Genomic DNA, 20694 nt, shown 5'->3' with positions numbered 1-20694 from the left:
GCATTACTAATGGAACAAATGTTGAATTTGTGCAGCAAGCGGCCGTTCTTGCGGTCGCGATCCCGGCGGCCTCCGACGCTTCCGGTTGACCGCGCCCTACGTGTGTATGGCTATACTATCGCCGAGATCGCATCATAATAGAGGAGGGTCATTCGATGATCCCATAACAAACAGAAGAATGCTCGACTGGTTTGTATTCACACGCTCGCAAGGCTGAGGAATGGTACCTACAATACTGTCCAAGCAAATGGCATCAAGAAATGTTTTGTCGGGACTTCCACCATTCGCGCCACCGCTCCATTGTCCGATTCGACCGCATCACCTTGAGAAAGGCATATGCGACGAATCGGTAGATGATAGTGCACACGCCAAGTGCCATGATGTTCATTGGCCCGCTCTTGTCAAGGTTGTATAGAGAAAGCACCTGCTCCCCAGTTTCGATGGGACACTGCCCATTTGCAAGCTGCTGGGAAGCTGAACAGTCGAAATGCTGCCCATGCAGGGAGTAAGGGGCAAGGTTGGCAATGGCATACTTAATCGGAGAGAGGTGATTGATGCCTTGCAAGACGTCATTCACATTCAAACTCATAACGCCGCCAAGAATCGTCGAGATGGATAGTAAGATCGAAGTCACGTTAACGGCGAAACCCACGTGCGAAAACAGCGTACAGAACACTATTCCAACAGATTCGCCACAGCTGATGATGCAGAAGCAGTTAAAGGCACTGATAAGAAACATTTGGACACTGCGTTTGAGATTATCCGCAAAGGCAGCCAGCACTCCAAACACCAACGCCGATATGATTTCAAATGGTACTTCAATCGCCGTGTAGGATAAGATGAAAGTCTCGGCTGAGTAGCATCTGTCGGCCTCTTCGCGATAAAATACGTCGCGCTCGTTCGGATAGATGGCGATGTTTTGAAGCATACCTGTTGGAAATTAGCCATTGCTTGATAGAGTAACGGAACGACGGGTCTTCTTGATTACTGACCAACGAAGTACAACGCGGCAAACTCTTGAATGAAACCCATTCGTGACTGCACCGCCGGGTAATCATTTTTCAGTGGCGCGAAGAATAGTGCCATGATAATGGCAATGCCGACAATCTGCATTGATCGAGCCATCACAAGCGGTGGCTGGCGCCAAAAGTTCAGGAACGATCGATGTAGAACTAGTGGGAAGGTGATGCGAAACGGCAGCATCTGTCGGCGGAGACTACCTAGCTCAGCTGGGGTTGCAATTTTGGATGAGGTACGCTCAAGTTGGGGGGTCGCATTGGTCCAGTTAGTGATTAGTTTCTGCACTCGCTCGCGAGTCAAGATCTCACGATCTTCCTGCTGGAGGTCGACCGTGATCAGGTCCAAAACAAAGTCGGCTGGGTTGGTCGACCGTGGGCATTTATGACCCAATGTGGCAAAATGAGCCAGCATTTGCTTTCCAGGTCCCGCATATACTGGATAACCGCCGCGAGCCAATAGCAGTACCTGTGAGAAATGACCAAAGAGATCAGAGCGTGACTGATGAATTGTCATGACTAGTGTACGACCTTCGGCCGCAAGACCCTGAAGTACTTCTATTATCGACATCGCTGTAAAAGCATCAAGCCCTGATGTTGGTTCATCCAGCAGTAGCACTTTTGGATCTGTAAGGATCTGAATGGCAATGGTGACTCGACGCTTTTCACCACCGCTTATGCCTTTGATAAGTTCACTTCCGATGAGATTGCCGGCGCATTCTTTCAGTCCCATCTTGTAAAGAATCTCCTCGGCTCGACGATTCTTCTCGTCACGCGACATCCACGTCGGGAGCCGCAGTCCTGCTGCAAATCTAAGGCTCTCACGGACCGTCAAGGACGGCATGAGAGCATCGTCATCTTGGGTCACGTACGAATTCACTGAACGGATAACGTTTTCAGATGGCTCGGCCCCATCATACAGCATGCGCCCGTGGACACGGTACTTATCTCCGATCGAGTCATGAAGTCGACAGGCAATAGAGTTGAGTAACGACGTCTTTCCGCTGCCTGATGGTCCCATGATGATATTCAATTCGCTTGGCCGAAATTCAGCAGTGATCGGTCGCAGAATCTGAAGTTTTTGTGAAGCTCTCCAAGGAGATCGTCGCTTTTGAATTTCCAAGGCGTACTTGTCCAGTGATATAGCTAGCTGTCGCGCCTCTTCCGCGGGACGAATTGCAGTCTTTGCTTTCCCAGCAGATGGATCTGCCTCTGACTTTCGAGCCTGGGCAATATCAATCGCAAAACGATTATACTGCAGCAAGAGGCCAGCCACAAGATAGTGGCCGAATGCAAACGCCACGAGGACAACAATGGGTCGCCAGATCCAATTGGACGGCATGCCCAGGCTCTCCATAATGTACGTTCCAGTATACTCTTTACACTCTGGATCCAGTGGGTCGTCGGAATATGGGCAGTCATAAAACTGACCGAGCTCCGAACTTCCAGTTCCAATGAACTCATTTGCGCAGAGCGCTCCAAAAGTGTAAAAAGTATAAGCACACCACTTCAACCATCGAACATATACCGGAATCTGCTGCGACTGCACGAAGTATCCACAGGCAAAAGATTGCAGAGTAAACGATAGGTTGCCCACAAGACTAGCTCCTGGAAAGCTCCTTGCGATACCTATCGACACCGCAGCAAATGTGACAGCAATGTAATGCGTAAGAAGTGCTAGGGCAAAGAAGATAAAGAATTGGGCCACTTTCAGGCGATATCCGACCATGAAATAGAAAATTATAGAGAAGAGAAGTGGGACAGGTAAGTCTTCTAGGGGAAATCGTGCAAGTCTGCGACTAAGCAAAAATGCCGGAACCCCAACAACTCCTTCGTTGCGCTCCCGATCGAAAAGACGAATGTCGATTGTAAGCCGGTAAGTCTCGTACAAGAGAATCAGATAGCCATTCAGGCTGGCAGCAGTGTACAGGCTACCCTGCCGTGAGCGTATTCCCGCAAGATCTTCACCGAGCTGCAAGAAGATCCAACCACAGATGACAGCCATGCCAACCGCCTCAAGTAAACTCCCAGCAACACCCATTGGGTCTCGAATGGTAGTTTTGAAAGTGCGCGATGTAAGCACGTGCAACTGTCGACGAAATGATACTGTTTTCATGCCTCCCGTATCGACTCTGCCAAGTGGTGGCATTTCGGTGTCTTCTTTTTCAGGATTCTCAACGCTCGACGTTTGTAAAAAACGAGATCGCCATGTCTCCCGTAATTGGTCAACCCGGGAATGTGACGCTGTTTCCTGGGCTTCACTTCGATTATCGATAGCAGCCAAATCGATGAGGTATTCGGCAGGGTTCACAAAAGGAGGAAGAACGTAACCGCACTGCTCGAAATGAGACACCGAATCTGCCACAGGCCCGCTATAGAGCGGGGAACCTCGCGCCAAAAGGATTACATTGTCGAAAAGACTCCAAATTTCCGAGCGAGGTGCGTGGATAGAGACGACAACCGTTCTCCCATCTTGTGCTAGACGCTTTAACGTCCGGATGATCTGAAAAGCACTGGTTGCATCGAGACCCGTCGTTGGTTCGTCGCAAAATAATACAGATGGGTTTGCAAGTAGCTGTACTCCAATACTGGTCCGTCGCTTTTCTCCGCCGCTGCATCCCTTATGGGCTGTTGTTCCGATTCGTGTATTTGCACATTCCTTAAGCCCCAGCTCAAGAATCACCTGTTCTACAATGGCACGACGCTCTTCTTTGGTGGTTGGCGGTGGTAAGCGAAGATCGGCGGAGTATTGTAAAGTCTCCCGAACTGTCAGGGTGGGTATCAAGACATCTTCTTGCATAACATAGGCGCTGCGAACACTTTCAATGTTCGTGTTGCCGTTGAAAGTGGTCGTACCCGACATATTTGCCCTGGACAAGGACATACGGCCAGCCATCAAGTTGAGGAGAGATGTTTTGCCCGATCCACTACTCCCAATAATGGCTGTCAAACTGCCACTCGGCATGCTCGCACTCACCCCCTGAAGGACATTTTTCGAACTGCCTTCGATCTTGTGGCCACGGAGGCGCTGCCAGATTTCAGCGGGTGATGTTCCCCATATTGGAGAAGATGCGTCAATGTCGAGAGAGAGATTCTTGATGTTTACATCGACAGGATTGACTGCGCGCAACGAAAGGTTGTAGACCTCGTCCAGGAGACCAGCATCAAAGGTTGCGTTTTTGGGGACATTGAGTTCGGAAACAATATCCTCCTCCATTGTGAATGTCGGGCCTGGTACACGTAGAGAAATCGTCTTGAAAAAACACCTTTTCGTCTCGTCTCTGACGTTTGGGGTTCCACAGGCGGTATGGGTGAGGGTCACTGTTAGAGACCAGGATCATCCCCCACACTAATGTATCTTTAGAGACCCCTGTTTCAATGTCTCGGCTGCATTGCGTGTGATTCTTGCTCTCGTGAGATCGGATGATGTGCAAGAGTAGGCAGTTTATGCTGGATGCCGGATGATGGCAGAATGACGGGATCTGGATAGATTCACACCCAAATCAAGACATCGCCCAGGAATCTTCTGTACTCGTATGCCCTTCATGCAGTTCACCACCTTGCGCTGCCACATGCGATGGGATGAGATCCACATTTCCCCGAAAAATAAGCCCACCCGGCCAGTTATATTCCGGCTTATTAATCAGACGTTGACACCTTGCCTAGAAGCGAGGAGGCGCTTTTGCCTAATCGGGCAGTTCTAGACCCAGATTCCCTTCATCCGGCTAGACGACCGCTGGGGGTTATGCTAGACACTCTACAAGATCAGAGAGATTGATGGCGGATTAAACTCTAATGTCTGTACATAGTGGCTCGCAGGAGTACTGTCAAACTACTTGGGTTCAGCGGTTTCATGTAATGTTGCTGTATGTACATATTGTATTGTTCTATTTAACAGTCATTGGATAATCAAATTATTTAATAGCCCCCAGGTCCACTCTGAACGTTCTCTCCATTGGCAACCTTCAGCTCATTAATCATGGCCGACCGAATAACACCAACATCCGTGTTGACAGAGACCATATCGAATCCTTGTTGGATGCGCACGCGGGCATCCTCGCCACCAGTGCCTAGAGGATATTGTTAGTATTTTTGACTTAATCCAAGCATTTAATCGAATGGACACATACAGAAGATAGCAGCTTTCTTGCCAGCCGCATGGGCAGCTTTCTTAATCCGCTGGATGGCAGCCTCATGCTCCTCGCCGCAACGAGTAACGCCCATTTGCTTGGCCAAATCGAAGGGCCCAATGAGAAGCACATCAATTCCGTCCACTGCCGCAATTTTCTCGACCTCCGAAACGCCTGACCGGGACTCAATTTGCACGAAAGTGGTCAGGCCGTCATTTGCACCGTCGTCATGGTCAGCACCGGGGTCAACTCCGGGGAAGGAGTGAGGCGCAAACATCGGTCCATAGCCACGAGTACCAAGAGGCGGATACCGGGTCCACTTGGCAATATTGATAGCATCGGCCTAATTGATAAAGAAAAATTAGTTTCGGGTCCCTTTAGTTGAGAATGACGAGGACTTGAGAACGGCTGTTCTGGCTCAAGGCACTTACCTCTGTGTGGCACATGGGTGTCATTACACCATGGGCACCAGCATCGAGAGCACGCTTGATCATCCACTCCTCGGCACAGGGTACTCGAATAATGGGGCTGACGCCTTCAGATCCAATGGCGTTGTTGAGCTGTGTCTCTGTCAGCTACTAGAACAAACCTTGCGGTATTTCGCAAGTCAATCTTGGCTTGGCTCGAGGGCTAACCTCATAGTAGTGGTGATCGGAAATAAGGCCGTGCTCGGCATCAACCAGAATCCAGCTGAATTTCGCAGAAGATCCCGAGGCACCGTGAATAATAGTCTTAGCGACACCGGCGCTAGGAAGCCTGTATACAAAACAAATGTTTAGTCTGGGGATCAAGCGAATCTTTTATTCGTTGCATTATGATGAATGGGGACGTACGTGAGCCAAAACCCGAAAGCGGCCGAGGGACCCTTCAGGGCTGATTGGACTGGAGTGTTGAATGGCATGTTGTTTGATGATTGAGCAAGCTATTCAGAGAGTTGAAGAAGTTGAGAAGAAGAAGAAAAGCACACCAAGAGGGGGAAATTAGAAAGCGTGGGGTGAAGCTCGGGACATCATTGCCGCGGGGGGGGTCAGTCGGGGTAACTCCGCGCGGGGTCTGCTACTTCTACTGCCGGCTACCGGATACGCTCTGCGATATCCGAAGTTCAGGGTTTTTTTTGGTTCTCTTTTTGATGTATACAGTATTCGTGCTTGTCGTGGCCAATTTGTGTTTTTATTATTTATTCATGCTAAATTTGATGCTCATGAGATGCCTATCGCATGTCTATCCAGCCTCGCGGCTCTCGGGAAAAGAAAGCCCGAGCCATACCAATCCTTCGTCACTCGGAAGACGAACCGGAAGGGAATCAAGTGGTTTGATCTAATCTTCAAATTCCTGTCTTCAGTGATGATATTCTTCCTCTAATACCATTCTTCTCTTCTTCCGTGAGCTTCAACTTGAATAAGTTTTCCAAAACTTGAACCCTCTCCTCCTCGGTCTGACAGGTCTGAAGAAGCGTATTCTTTCCTCCCGGATTCTTCTTCACCTGCTCTTGGTCCATGATGACTTTGCCCGTAATATTCCCATCTTCCTGAAAATTTCACCACGAGTATCTTCGTTGTCAGGAATGAATCCGGACTTCGGCTCGTAAAGAAATTCATGACCTCAAAGTCCTTCAATGTAAACTCAATATCGGTGAAACCATATCCAATTGCCCACGCTTGGTCTTCGTCATTTCGGAACTGATAAATCCATCGCCCTTGTTGTCCATCAGATAACCCCATTTTTGTCTCACGGACTAGTCTCCGATCCTGGGTTCCCAGATTATGCACCACCGAACCCGAGATTAATGGCAGAGGAACTTTAGGACCATTTCCACCATATCCGACATCGGCTAAATACTGGGTCTGATCAGAAAGTGTCACAATATGCACTTGTTATTTTACAAGTTGGCCCAGTTATGGAAAGACAATTTACTTGTTCTATCAATATAATGGACTCGGATGATGATTCTGCTTTTCTTTTTGAAGCAATTCCATTGTACCTACATATAGTAGTACTACTACTAGAGGGTTTGATCATGGTGCCATATACTATCTAAAATAGGCTGCAGTACTAGCATCTCTTTCAGCAAATTTATCAGTATGATCTTCATTCCATATCTGAATGAGAAATTCTGGTGTTTGGTATTATCAGGCTGATGGAGGACCAAAGGTCTTTCGTCTTTGAAATCGCATTCGATTACATTGCCCTTCACTCTCAACATAAACCAAAATCCTCAACCATACATTTACATCAAAAGGAATTATGGGAGCAATAGACGCTGTAGGTACTAGCTAACGTGAGCCCGTCTTGGCAGACATGTAGATTAGGCTGGAAAGAGAGTCGACGGGATACTTCCTGTGCGCATGATTGAACTTGAACCATCGTCGTAACCGCCCTAGTGTTTTGGATTGGATCTGAATCTTAGCCCTACGCAGGGGTAAAAGTGAAAATAGAGCAGCTCAACACGACTATCGTAAATGCGAACATCTCATTGACTGAAATTTCCCTAAAGAAGATCTACAGAAAAAGCATTGCGCTTATCACCCCGCCGCTTAATTTCCCTTATTCCTGCAGATGATGGGGGCTAAATATCTCCATGCGATCTCCATTGATCATCTTTATGAATGACGCCCGCAGCGCGAGAAAATCACCTTGGCAGAACGAGCACCAAGTTCTCCACATTAAGATAAGTCGGATCAGCGGAGAATGGATTAGCTTGCTGCAAGTGCTAAGTACTACAATCGCAAGATCAGACTACATATGGGAATGCACGTCACTATATGGCGCAATCGTAGGTTTGCTTTTATATCGAATCCCTGGGGTCGCAGAGACAACCTTCTAGAATGATAAAGAAATTTCCTACAATGCTTCGGCCTAGAGGTGGTCTGAGGTACAAAGATACTTTTACAAATCTCCGACATCGGAATTCTTACTTGTCATGCAATGTCCAGGGATCTTATGAGCATGGCTGTTCCAGTCCATTTCAGGGCTAGATTATGACCCACGACTGCTGTAAAAATAGTGCAACTGAGTCCTACATACATCATGAAATCCTGCTGGCTAGGTATGCGCTAACGGACTGAGATATTCGGCCCAAAAATGCCCAGAAACCCGGTTTCAGTGGTACCAGCCCGACGTCAAGGTAGTGATTTCGTATAACATTTCCAAGCCTTGAAAGGTCATCCTGTACATTGAGAAAGACAAATGGTCATGAGGGTGTCTCTAGACCCAAGCCGACATATTACTATGCAGCTGTGGGGAAACGCTTCTTCAATACGGGGTTCTACATCGGGCTGAAAGGTGACATTGCGAAGATCTTGTCCAAGTTTAGAATACATGAGATACTCGCAGTAGTCCCTCCGAGCCTGGCTTGTCGGTCTTTCGACGAGATACCCCTTTCCTTAGCTTGTGATCGGAAATGACTGTCAGTGCTGTTAAAGACTTGTAACTTGGCAAACTTCCAAGTTATCTACTAACATAGTAGATTGATCAACTGTAGAGCTGCCAGTGCGTCACTTCACATTGCCTAGATCATCTTCCAAGGTTGGCACCTGCCAGGTGGGCATTCCAAGGTTCAAGATCTTGTTGACTGATCTCATTCAAGCTCCAACCTGCAACTTGAATTACAATAGACCAGACCTTATTCGCTCTTAAGCTTACTAGTTACTACTAGTAGTACTTCAAGTTTTAGGTACTTTTGCTAGTTATACACGTCATATTTCACTTTCACATGAGCAGAAATTAAGAGTAAATACAAAAGCCATCGTGAATATATACAGCATTGGCCAATCCAGGAAATCCAATAGCTCGCCGTCCAAATAAATCAAATGGCAAACGCCCTGTCGTCATCAATATATGTACCCCGCTGATCAAATACCAGCCCGTCAAAGAAAAAACACCACCTCGACTTTTAGGCACTGAAATTCGTGCGTGTCTCGTGCAGAACAGCACAGAGGGAGTACGGCTGTAATGATGGATCTGTCCCGAAAAGGGCATGTGATCGACGTCGGTAGACACTCGATCCCCGCCCTTTCCCCAACCCCGGTCAAAACCCCTTACAGCGGGGTCTGTGAGACAGCCACATACCTTCTGTACTCGCCAGCTAGCATGAACACACACACACAGAGACACACGACATGCACAGGCCAAATCCCCCCACCGAATGCAGATGCGGACCCAAAGCAACAAAACAAAAAAAACAACAAAACGCCACATAACATAGTACAGTCTTCCCGAAGGAAAGATCATCATGTGGAATGTGAGACATTCAAAAACAAGTAGTCAAGAGAAAAGAGAATGGAGAAGTGAAGAAAGGGTATCAAATCAAAGGGTAGTGAGGAGAAAGTAAAGGGGGGGTGGGATGGAGAGGGCAGTCTAGGTAATGAGGAAGTCCATATTCATGTCATGGATGATCTTCTCCCAATCCCAGCTGTCCTCGATTTTCGTGTCCATAATCTCCCAGACCTGCGTGACAACCTTGAAAGCAGGTTCGATGTTACGCAGGTTGGAGTAAGACTTGAGAGATTCGAATCCTTTTTGGATACGTTCACGTTGCTCCGCCACGAATGCCGAGCAGCCAAGTAAGAAGAGTGGCATGAGGACAATGCTGTAAGCACCGGCATCCTGCGGCAAGCGATCCAACCAGGATAAGCCATCGTCGACAACTTGAGCGATCTTCTCGCTTGGACGCGAGGGGCGAATTGTGCGGTAGAGGTAGACCCAAGTAGACTGTCTGTATAGTTGGGCCAGGAAGAAATTCGGGGTGTCCTCCTCGTGCGAAGTCTGCCAGGTCCGAATGGCCGTATCAACCTGAACTGCTTCGCTCAGAGTTTGATAGTCCACGGCCGGCTCATATCCTTCGTTGAAGCGTTGCCGAATGCGATCCCGTAGTTGGGTGATCTCCGAGATATAGTTGAATAAACCATCAAAGACACCCAAGAACATGCCAGCTTGGGCTCCCGGTACAAAGTCAGGAAGATGCATCCCTCCGGAGTTCAGAGCGGGACGGCGGTCCAAGGAAGTAAGCGCGTTGGAGATGTCATGGTACTGGAAGAACTCGACGATAAACTGGCGGAACTTTTCATTCCGCGGCTGCTGCGACACCAGGAGATACCTGGCGGCATCCATGTGCGGGCGATATTCGCCATTCGTCTCTCCTTCGCAGATTGTATTCAAACTGAGGGCGATCGTCGAGGCAATAATAGGGTCCTCCACTAGAAGCTGCTCGTCCTGGTCCCCGCCCTGTGCCGAGGAAGCTGTAATGTTGTCCTTCAAGTCCTGGATGGCTCGATGGAAGTGGAAGTATTTGCGCTCCTTCAGCTTCGGTTCCGGATCGAGCCCAGATAAATGCGATCCCGACAGACACATGAGCGAGTGCATCAAGCCGCGATGTTGGGTGGCCATGGGCAGAAGGATCTCCTTGAAAGGGTTGGAGTCATCATTAACGAGGGTCAAGACGCGGCTGAAACCGTAGACGAAATGGTCGAGGAAGCGGCGATCGATTTCGGTTTCGATTCCGTCGATGAGGAGGGGGAGATTGCGCGGCACAGCTGCCAGGGAGTGGGTGAGGACGGCTGTGGATGTGCGAGGTCAGTCAGTGGTTGATCCTTTGTTTGCGCCCGGTCCAAGTCCAAATCCGAATCCGAATCCTCATCATACGTACCGTCCGCTATCTTCTGTCTCCCACTCTTCCAAATCTCTTTCGGAGGGTAACCCTCACAGACCACGGCATTCTTCTGACAGTTGAGACATCTGCGTCATACCCAAAGCACCAGATTAGTATCGAGAATGAGACCGAGAATCGCATCGTGCTGAGGCGTGGACTGCGACTTACGCTGGCTTGGTCTCATCACACTTCTTCTTCCGGCGACGACAAGTTATACAGCCAGTCTTGGAGCGACCCTTGGTGATCTTGGCTTGGTTCCCTGGTGAAGGCAGAGGGTGTTTGCGAGGGCGACCACGTTTCCGTGGAACAGCGGCGGGAGCGCCCGAGTCATAGTGATTCCCCACATCCGACGGTTTGATGCTTTGAATATCCTCCTCGTCCAACTCCTCCACCTTGGGCATTTCGATTTCGTCCATATCCGCCACCTGTGATTCCAACATATAATCGTCCGACTGGGTGAATGCATTCATGGAGATATCCAGGTCCGCTGGAGGGGATCGGTCTCCGCCATGCCAGTCGGGGGAATCGGTGGAAGTATCATCGGGACTAGCGCCAGTGCTGGTACTGGAGGTGCTGGCTCGAAGCCCGGAGATGCCATTCGGTAGATGGGGTAGCGGGCCGGAACATCCCTCATCCTGCAAACCCGATCCGGTCAAATCTGCATGGGCGAATAGCGGAGAATTCTGCATGGACAACATTGAATATTTGGACCGAGGGAGGGAAGACAAAAGAAGGAAAGGAAAAGGAAAAAGAGGGGGGGGAGGGGAGGGGGAAAGCCCTTCTAACGGAGGGCGAGGGCCGAGTGTTGCGCTCGGGAGAAGAGAAGAGAGAGACTTGGAGGGAGGAGAGAGGAGAGGGGAGGGAGGGAAAGCGGGCGCCGGTCCTAAATGGGGCGGGGAGGATGGGCGGTTATAATGTAGGCAGGACTACTGCTAGTAGTACTAGTAGTTATGGGTACAATAGTAGTAGTATGCCCCGGTGTACGGAGTACTTTTAGAACGAATGGTGGTTAGAGGTGGGAGGGTCGCAGATCAAACGGATGATCATGTCATGTATGGGAATGGGAGTGGGAGTGGGAGTGGGAGTGGGAGTGGGAATGGGGAAAGCGAACAGAGAGAGAAAGACAGAAAGAAAGAAAGAGGAGACGAGTGGGGGTCGGAGGAAGCCCGTCAGAATATATTTCATCTAGATATTCACTCAACAGAACAAAATTCGTAATGAAAAGCCTGAGGTCATACGAACTTGAACCTCAAGAAGAGTTTAACTTTGTATGCGGGGGAGGCTGCCCGGTATGTTGGATCAGACGCCCTGATTTGCAGTAATGAAGCGAGGAAAAAATGGGGAAAAAGTGAAGAAGAAAAAAGAAAAAGAAAAGAAAAGAAAAAGCAATATTATTTTTGGTCGATTTAGATTCGAATTTTCCCTTTTTTTCTTTTTTCTTTTTAATTTTCCTTTTTGCCCTCCCCCATCGCCCATCACACGCTGCCACAGCGGGGGGTTGCCTGCTCATGAACTCTCGCTCCACAGTGACCATCGGCCTATGCTCGAGAAGGAAGGCGACAAGCAGGAAGATCTAGAATTGATCTTGATATATTATACTCCGTATAGTAGTATGGTTAGCTGCCAGAATAGAAATGTTCATATGTCCATAGTATTATACTCTACTCGATTCCACCGGGGTACCCCATCCTGGTTCGGGTTTAGGCCATACTGTACTCTGTACTAGGTAATGATGGGTAATAGCTCTACCCGAAGGTCACCCAGCTAGGAAGCTGGGATGCTGGGCTGCTGGGCTGATTGAGTTATAATTCTTCGGCGATTCGCGCATCGCACTTGCAGGGGCAAATCGGACCGCTGGAAAACAAAGCATCCCCCCACAATTGACCGGGATTGTAAAGTAACGATCGTTCCTTTAGCGGCGGTAGGAATTAGTGCAGGTATTTTGTTTCCCATTTTTGATCGAGGGAAAGCGCGGCAGGTGCACGGGGCCAAAATAGAACTTGAACTCTTACTCCATATGTACTCCATACCCATACCCATACTCCATTCTCTCTATACAGCAAGCATTCATCCAAGATGGCTGGGTCTAACACAATTGATCCACGCATGGTTGAATACGGAGTACGAGTAATGCAGAGTGTGATCTTCCAGGCCCTCCAAGTCGGGTCTAAGCGCATCTCCCATCGTCAATCCACACCTATGCCCACTTGCAAGGTCCGTTGACTTGGAAATCTGTTACGCAATGTCTCCCCTTGTACTCTGTACCACCCGCCAACAATCTGGGGTAAGTGGGCCAGATCATCTCTAGAGCGACCAAGCACGGACATCCGCTGCAGGGAATCGTCCAGATTCGGAGAGCCTACATACGTAGTCTCCTGCCTACGGGTTCCACCCCGGCCTATGATGCGTGTCCAGATCAGTCAATCCATGTTTCCCCCCCCTTCCAGCCTCCATCGGAGCTGAGTAGGCTACATGCGTGACAGTGACTGTCACTGTCACTGTCACTTGTCACCTCAAACCATCCTAACCACCACCAGCTCAGGCCCTCATCGGACTTGTGATCTGGCTTCCCTCCAAAAGGGAGGGGGAATGTGGCGAGAATGAGAAAGACCTGCAAATTACACTCTCACTCACAGCACAGGACTCAGAAAATCTGCCGGCCGCTCAACTGGGTAATGGGCTAACTCTCACCATAACCCGTCTGGAGTTAATGATGACCCTCCCTTGGTCTCCTCGGTCTCCTCGTATGATCGGAGTGGCCCCCCAACGGGTAAGCTACCATTTAGCCATTTTCCATTCGCATCAGCTGAGACCCAGTTGGGCCTCTCCCAGGCAAATCCGCGCGAGAGTTTCAGCAGCGATCCTTGCTAGTTGCCTTCTAGTCCCCTTCAGGCCAGGTACCGGAATTTGCGGGCGCTCAGGGCTCGAGTGGGCTAGTCTGGTCGGTTCAAGACGACTAGCCAGCTGGTCAAACGACCTTATGCAATCCGATGGGGCCTCTTCTCCCTCCGCCCCATCCAATGGCAAATGGCATATGGCATATGGCAAATTAAGTCAATCTTTTTCTCGGGTGTCTTGAGAAGAGATCGCCCTGCAAAGTCTACAGTAGTGTATGATCTGACACTAAACTGCGGGATCCAATCATGCGCCCTTGGAATGTGTTGCAGACAGGCTGCGTCTGTCTGGTCTCCAGTATAAGCTGCACTCTCTCCGCGACGCGGGGCGACCCTCGCATAGAGTAGGAAGAAGTGTTGCATTTCCATACCCCTGTCTCCTTGTCCCCTGTCCATGAACCCACCACCCGCACAATCCAGGCGGGTCGTCCCTTTGTGACTCTAATTGACAAGAATGAAGGTTGTTCCCGCCCACAATTCCTCCCCGTTTGTGAGCGGAGTGGGGGTGAACCACCGGTTAGTGCCGCCGAAGTATAGCCTTGTCCTTCGATGCAGGTTCGTTCGTTCTACCGGTCGCGCATGGACTTCGTGTTCCTGGTGGGGGTTGGGTTGGGGGGGGGAAGCGGCAAAAGAAAAGAGACGATATGCTAGTAAAATTAAACAAATTCAACAACTGCTTGTTGATGCCCCCCAGCTGGTCCCTCTGTTTTCCGTACCTGGCGCTTCGTGCGGATGACGCCTCCGAACTAAAAAGGATGATCCACCTGACCTCGTGTACTAATATAGCAGGTATTCCGAGAATGTTGATGATCCCGGCTGGATTGGCTGGCATGCAGCAACGACAGTGATCTTGGGCCTCTTGGTGCAGACTGACCATCCAATCATTTATATGAACTGGTCTCGGACGCGGGTGGAGAAGGACAGAGTGGAGAAGTGGGCCAGAACGGGCCCCCCCCCCTTCGGTCGATCCGACGTAATTGTGGTCTTTTTGTTTGTTCTTGACCCTCTTGACCCTCTCTTGTCTCTCTGGTGTTTCTTTCGCTCTGTGACACGGGATGGAGACGAGGCTTGATGCTCAAGAGTCTAGAGCAGGTCCCCGGGCCAGTTCAACCTATAATAGCGCTAATATACTAAGGGCATGGCACATAAGCATGATCCAGCCACCGTTGGTTCGTGGAGGAACAGCCCCAAATAAAGAAAAGTGTCTATATAAATTTTGGTATTCTCCTTCCCAACGCTATTGACCGACTAGACCATCTCCACGAGGAGTAAAGATAAACGAAGTCTCTGTCCACGGAGCACTGACCAAGACTTTGTCTCTTTTTATACTTAGTCTAGCCCTCTCGCCAATGACAGCCCTGCTATATGTCAAAATTTCGTAGAAAACCACCATCGCCAGCGGTCAGCAGCCCACATAGAAACGGGGCGATCGGTACTCCGTACATTCCTGAGACATCTATGGATAGCGCTGCTTACAATCTTGGTTGATATTCTTAACTTCCCCACTCATCCACACTGGCACCCTTGTCGGCCCTACTGGGTCGGCTTCATATCCATCATATCCATCTCATCTCGCGTCTAGGTTACAGCTGCCGCCTTCGCCAGTAAGGGAAAATGGCGATGCCGCACGATGACCATCCAGGCCCCCGCTTTTCCTTTTACTCAATCCACCCCCAATTTGGTTTTTTTTAGTACAAGCCGGCGCGCCCAGGCTCAGCCACCAACTCGTGTACGAGTACTGTACTCCGTACCTCTGTCCATGATTAAATTGTGAGCGGCAGCTTGCGGGCCGCCCGACCCCGTGAACCCCCCCCAGAAGATGGGGGCGAGAGCAAGGCAGTGGCTGCATGAAAAACTTGAATCATGGAACCTCATGGAATCACTGTCGCGTGTGCTTCGTACGACGTACAGCGTGAGTCCTCTTTCGTACGGGGTAAATGGATATCTGACCAGCGAATGAGACGCGGTTGATTTTGAATAAGCATTCGTCGATTCCCGGAGTGTTAAGGCCTGCAGCCCCTTTATTGTCCAGTTCAAAGGACTGAAATTCCGAATACCTCGTGAAACCCTCGAATTTACATCCCATCGTCCGCCAATTTTCTTTCACAGAAAAATTTCAATCGGTCGGGCAGAGAAAAATGAGCTCGCAACGTCCAGAGTTCGTTCGGGCCACCGAGTGGATCAAGATCGCTCACATACCACCAGTTGGCTGTCACTGATCGTGGTCAAGCAATAGTTTGACCAAGCTCATCTAACAGGAAAAGCTTCCTGACCACTCATTCTGGCATCGCATCAAAGCTGCATATTGGCATATTTATCAACTGGCGATCTATTATCAATAGCCCTCCCGCGACCGATAGTTTTGTCTGCTCGATCTTGGGGCCAAGCCAATGCTCGAATTCACGAGTAGCTCTTGCATCTCCGAGGAACACATAGTATGAGCGTGATGTAGGGCTTACCGGTAAGTGGAGTATCCCACACTACTGGGATGGGTATGATTGACAGGTCGATTAACTATGATTGGATCTTTGAGATAGACCATGACAGCACCTGGAGGGAGGTTGAGATTGTTGACCATTTCTCCTTATTTTCTCCCGAATTTTCCGTCAGTCTCTTTAGTCTCTCTACTAACTCAATTTTAATCTAAATATTCTAGTAGAAATCACTCGCTTCGTCTGTTGTGAAGAGCTGTATACATCGGAAATCAATAGATCGAATTAAGCCCCTGTTGTCCCAATTACCCGGGACGGAATCGTGATAAAGCCCATCACGCCATGATCTGCGCATATTTATCATGGCATACGATTCGCCCTGACATCTGCGCGTCATCACTAGAGTCTTAATTGCATGCACTCGAACTACTGGGTCGAAAGAACCTGCCATAACCCTGGCACATGGTGATATCCCTCTCCTAGTTCAAATAACTAGTTGGTCGCTAACCCGGTCCCGAGTGAACGGGTCGACCTTAGTTGCCGGACACAATACGAGAAAAAAGAAACATCTGTCCCCTGGGGTGGCGAACTTAACTTGGCAACCATCTCCACGGAGCTGGAAATAGGGGCTGTGCTGGGCTGGTGACCAGAATGGCATACAGGCAACCATGCATCCTTGAAGTGTCTAGGGGAAAAGTGCTGAAGCGATCCAGGATTCTTTACTTTGCCGCGATTTGTACATAGAGCCTCTTCGGAACAGCCGACATACCGAAACACGATCTAGTGGTTCTAGTCTGCTCTTGTTGTCGGCTGTCTGTGAGGTGACAATAGTCTTTGCATCTACCTCATAGCGCGTGGATCCTAACCACAAGGTAAATGTGCCAAAATCTGCATGATTCATGTCAGCTGAATCGCGAACAAAGCCGGACCACGTCGGGTAATTTTGCTGGCCGCTATTAATGCCCAGCCAATTTTAGCCTGTTTTTCCCAAGCAGCTGGGTCGAGATCGATCGTTCGCAATTGCCCTTGCCTTCGGTCTGGCCTGTCGATCCGAGGGTCCCTCGAGACTCTTTTAAGCGATATACTATAGAGAAATAATCAACTAGAAAATACCTCATAACTAAGGAAATTGTCTCAAAACAAAATACTTTGAAGATAACAAAATTGCCTCATTGAAAATCGAACAACGATAAGCTAATTAGAATGCATCCAAGTGTGGTTTCATTTCGAAGAATAACTAGAATTATTGAGCTAAATAATCGCACAGCCTCATGCCTCCTCTAATTCTAATCCACTCATAGTATTTATCCCTCATAATGGGATCTTCTATACCAAATGGTGAGTCTCAAACAAACTTTTATCTGCTGTTAACGTATGGAGATGCAATGGTGTCCCGAGTCTACATAGAAGAGTTATCACTTTTAATCAGGATATGATGGGATTTATTTCTAGTATTTACGTTCATGTATATCTAATAGTGGAGTCTATCTAACCTTGTTGTATCCATTCCTGGCTCTCTAGGGTTCAGAGTGCTGAGTCGTTGTTCTCCATAGTAATAGAAGCAGTAAAGAGAAACTTGAATAGTATATCTGCCGAGCCCTTCCATTAGGTATGGATAATGCTGAAATAATTTCAGAGAGAATATTATCGGAGCCTTCGGACTAGAGTGACGAGTGATATGTTCTTTTGAATCAATTACTTGAGCTCCTTTGCTTTATATCCTCGTGCTCTTCAATACCACAGCTTCCGGGGCAAGTTTTTCTCGGCTTTGTTCTCGCTCATGGCGGGGCACTCCATCAAGCGAACCATGATTTAGCTGGGCCCTATAGTAGTTTTATATATACTAGTCTACTTCAAGTTTCGTATATATCCAAAAGTCTTTCGACAAATAGCAAATTGGCCTCACCGCAAACTTCCGGGAATCTGCTTCTGGGCCGATTTATTTTCCAGGTTATCATTGAGGTGGAGCGTGCCCAGGTGGTGAACACGACTCGGACACGGTAGTCTAGGCGCGCTCGTATAAAGTCGGTCAACTTGGCCCTAGGTCTAGAGCTAGACTGTTGATCTTTGAGCGATTTGAGGGTTTTATATAAAGGAAGGCATATGGTGCGGGTTGATTGGATAACTATGAATCATCATTCTCGTAACAGCCCATACTAGTAGCACTCATGTTATGAATTCAGACAAGGTAACTTTAATAATTCCAATTCTAATCTCCATATCAGTAATTCTATTACTCGGAGCTTTTACCATCAGAAATTTTTCGGAAGCCATATCATGAGATAGATTTGATGGCACCATGGCTCCAATTCGAGAGGAGAGTAGAGAATATCACTCAACTACTTGATAAAAACCCGTCAATTACTCTAAGTAGACGGCGTCTGTGGACTAGACCTTGGCAGACGTCGAGACCGACATAGTATTTGAGGCTTTGTACACCTGCAATAAAAAAAACCATATACGTAGGTGGAACCCCCTGTTGAATTCTCTAGGTGCCTTGTCACGTAAAGGTAAAATCTCAACGACTACCGTGGGCACTTAATAATACCAAATAACGGCCTTTGCCGTTGTTTCATAGTCCGTCACATTCTTGTCATCAAACTTTGAATACCGCATGGTCAGCTTCAATAACATCCGTATACCTCCCAGATATCAAAACAGCTCAGGAGCTTCTATGGAGCAGGTTTTAATGACTAAGTAGATATGAAAATAAATCACGGTTTCGGTGAATAACATGATAGTATGATATCGATATAGCGTGAAGTCTCGTCACTTGTCCGGCCGAGTCGAGTGAAGGAGTAGTACTAGGATGTTCGGTTTTCATAAGGGAGAAGATGCATGCAAGCATACCCAGCGAGCTTTCAATTCTGATTAAGTTGCTGAAAGTACTCATCTTGAACAATCCCTGTCGAGGCCTTGGTAAAGGCACACCCTGGCCGATTGCACCACGATACCTGACAATAATAGTAGTCAGCAAGGTAGGATATGTACGAAAATATATTTTGATAAAATCCATGGATACTATGAACTTGAGGAGAAGACCTTCATTGCTACTAAACCTTGGAACATCTACGGTTTTCATGACGCTGCCCAGGTGCTCGATGCACTAAAGATGATAATGATGATCGGTCCTGGGAGGACACCAAGATGAAAGCATACCCCACAATGTAAGCAACTCACGAGTGGCCATATGAGCACATGGCCTTGGCAGTTCACACGGGCAATATCTACAATGCCTTACCATGACCTCCGAGTCGTAACTCTATTTCACGGCTAGACACCCAGATGCCCCAGAGTATATTTCTTCGCCTTGTCATACCGACATGGATCTAGAGCTTAGTATTCGCAACCCAGGTGACTTTTTGAGCAAAGCGTGATTATGCCCTGTTATTCTTACGGATGTGGAATGGGGTGTCAATGGATCCGCCCTGTTCTATACAGCCATGGGCCTCAATGGCTTAAATCATTGTATATACCGATATCCTAACCCCCACAAACTTCATACACCAGAGAGCTGCTAGTTACTTGAATATTTCAGTAATTCTTCCCTCTGTATCTTCCATTTAACACAATTCAGCTGGTTCCCCTCTCCTACAAGCCCACTTTACATCGCGCCTTGATACTCAAGCAATTCACCGGACCTTCTATCAAAAGTTGAACACCTAAATCACTGGCCTATTTCGAACGTTTCGCGGCCATATTGTTGAGACCGTACTGTGATCTCCGATTCCGATGTGAAATAAAAACATCAGCTTTGTCAATGTACCATCACGAGATGGAGGGAGCTCTTCGACAGTCAGGGTTTCTTCCAGGCGATGGAGGTAGCTAGTACTAGTATATTTCCACTCGGTCCCTCAAATTCCAAGAAAACTGCAAGGCCAATTTACTCAATCTACATCTCCCTACTGTCAGAATACACATATACCGAGCAGCCAGGACTCAGCGAGGTGTCACTGGTACTAGTTCAACGCCGTGAAAGCATTATCTACCGAGACTGTGTCAGTGGGAGCGCCCAAGACAATACTCCATAGGTCCTATTTGAGTCTTTCGTTGCTTTCATCTCATAATTTATCCTTGCTAAATAACGTTTCCTCGGAATTCCGTAAGACCTTGAGTACGAGGTAGTATATTGACATGATACTAGTATTGGCAGGTCATTACATTGGGGTCTCGAAAGGGTCTATATCAGTATCATAACAAGAGGGAATATTTCCATAGTAAACGAGGTCTACATGAGCTACGAAATGTACGAAGGAATTAAAGAAAACAATAAAAGATATAACAGGTCGATTGACCAAATGGCCGAATACAAAAAGCGTATCCTATCCGTGTGTACCGATCCCAATGCAGAAATGAAATACCCGTGACCCATGAGCTGTGACCATATCACACATGAACCAGGAAATGCAGAAAACCGACCCATGCAAAATGCTTAAAAAAACACATACACAAATAACAGGAGAAAAGGCGTAAAAAAGACAAGCAATATGGATATCAGATGAAAAGTGCGCCCAGATCCAGAAACCAGTTGAATCAAGAAATTTTTGCAACGACATTCAAGAAACTGAACTGTAA

The 20694-nt window shown here is 48.1% G+C and overlaps 3 protein-coding genes across 3 annotated transcripts; all 3 read right to left on the bottom strand.

Annotated features, from left to right (window-relative positions):
• Nucleotides 1-253: 253 nt before the first annotated feature.
• On the bottom strand, nt 254-4233 carry N7481_004589 (putative ABC efflux transporter; the record flags this gene model as incomplete). The annotated part of the gene is made up of 2 exons (XM_057263808.1): nt 254-930; nt 993-4233. The coding sequence occupies 2 exons, from the start codon at nt 4231-4233 to the stop codon at nt 254-256; spliced, it is 3918 nt and encodes a 1305-aa protein (XP_057125469.1).
• A 701-nt stretch (nt 4234-4934) lies between these two features.
• N7481_004588 (HpcH/HpaI aldolase family protein) lies at nt 4935-6047 on the bottom strand (the record flags this gene model as incomplete). Its single annotated transcript, XM_057263807.1, has 5 exons — nt 4935-5086; nt 5147-5489; nt 5578-5706; nt 5782-5902; nt 5980-6047. The coding sequence occupies 5 exons, from the start codon at nt 6045-6047 to the stop codon at nt 4935-4937; spliced, it is 813 nt and encodes a 270-aa protein (XP_057125468.1).
• A 3455-nt stretch (nt 6048-9502) lies between these two features.
• N7481_004587 (Zn(II)2Cys6 transcription factor) lies at nt 9503-11491 on the bottom strand (the record flags this gene model as incomplete). Its single annotated transcript, XM_057263806.1, has 3 exons — nt 9503-10701; nt 10791-10879; nt 10962-11491. 3 exons carry the CDS (start codon nt 11489-11491, stop codon nt 9503-9505), a joined length of 1818 nt encoding a protein of 605 aa, XP_057125467.1.
• Nucleotides 11492-20694: the final 9203 nt, after the last annotated feature.

Source organism: Penicillium waksmanii, assembly GCF_028829765.1.
Source record: "Penicillium waksmanii strain IBT 27052 chromosome Unknown utg000004l:1.0-5674109.0:1.0-5678898.0, whole genome shotgun sequence".
Lineage (NCBI taxonomy): Eukaryota > Fungi > Ascomycota > Eurotiomycetes > Eurotiales > Aspergillaceae > Penicillium > Penicillium waksmanii.
The sequence above is the reverse complement of the archived record's forward strand: the minus strand, read 5'-3'. Positions and strand labels throughout refer to the sequence as shown.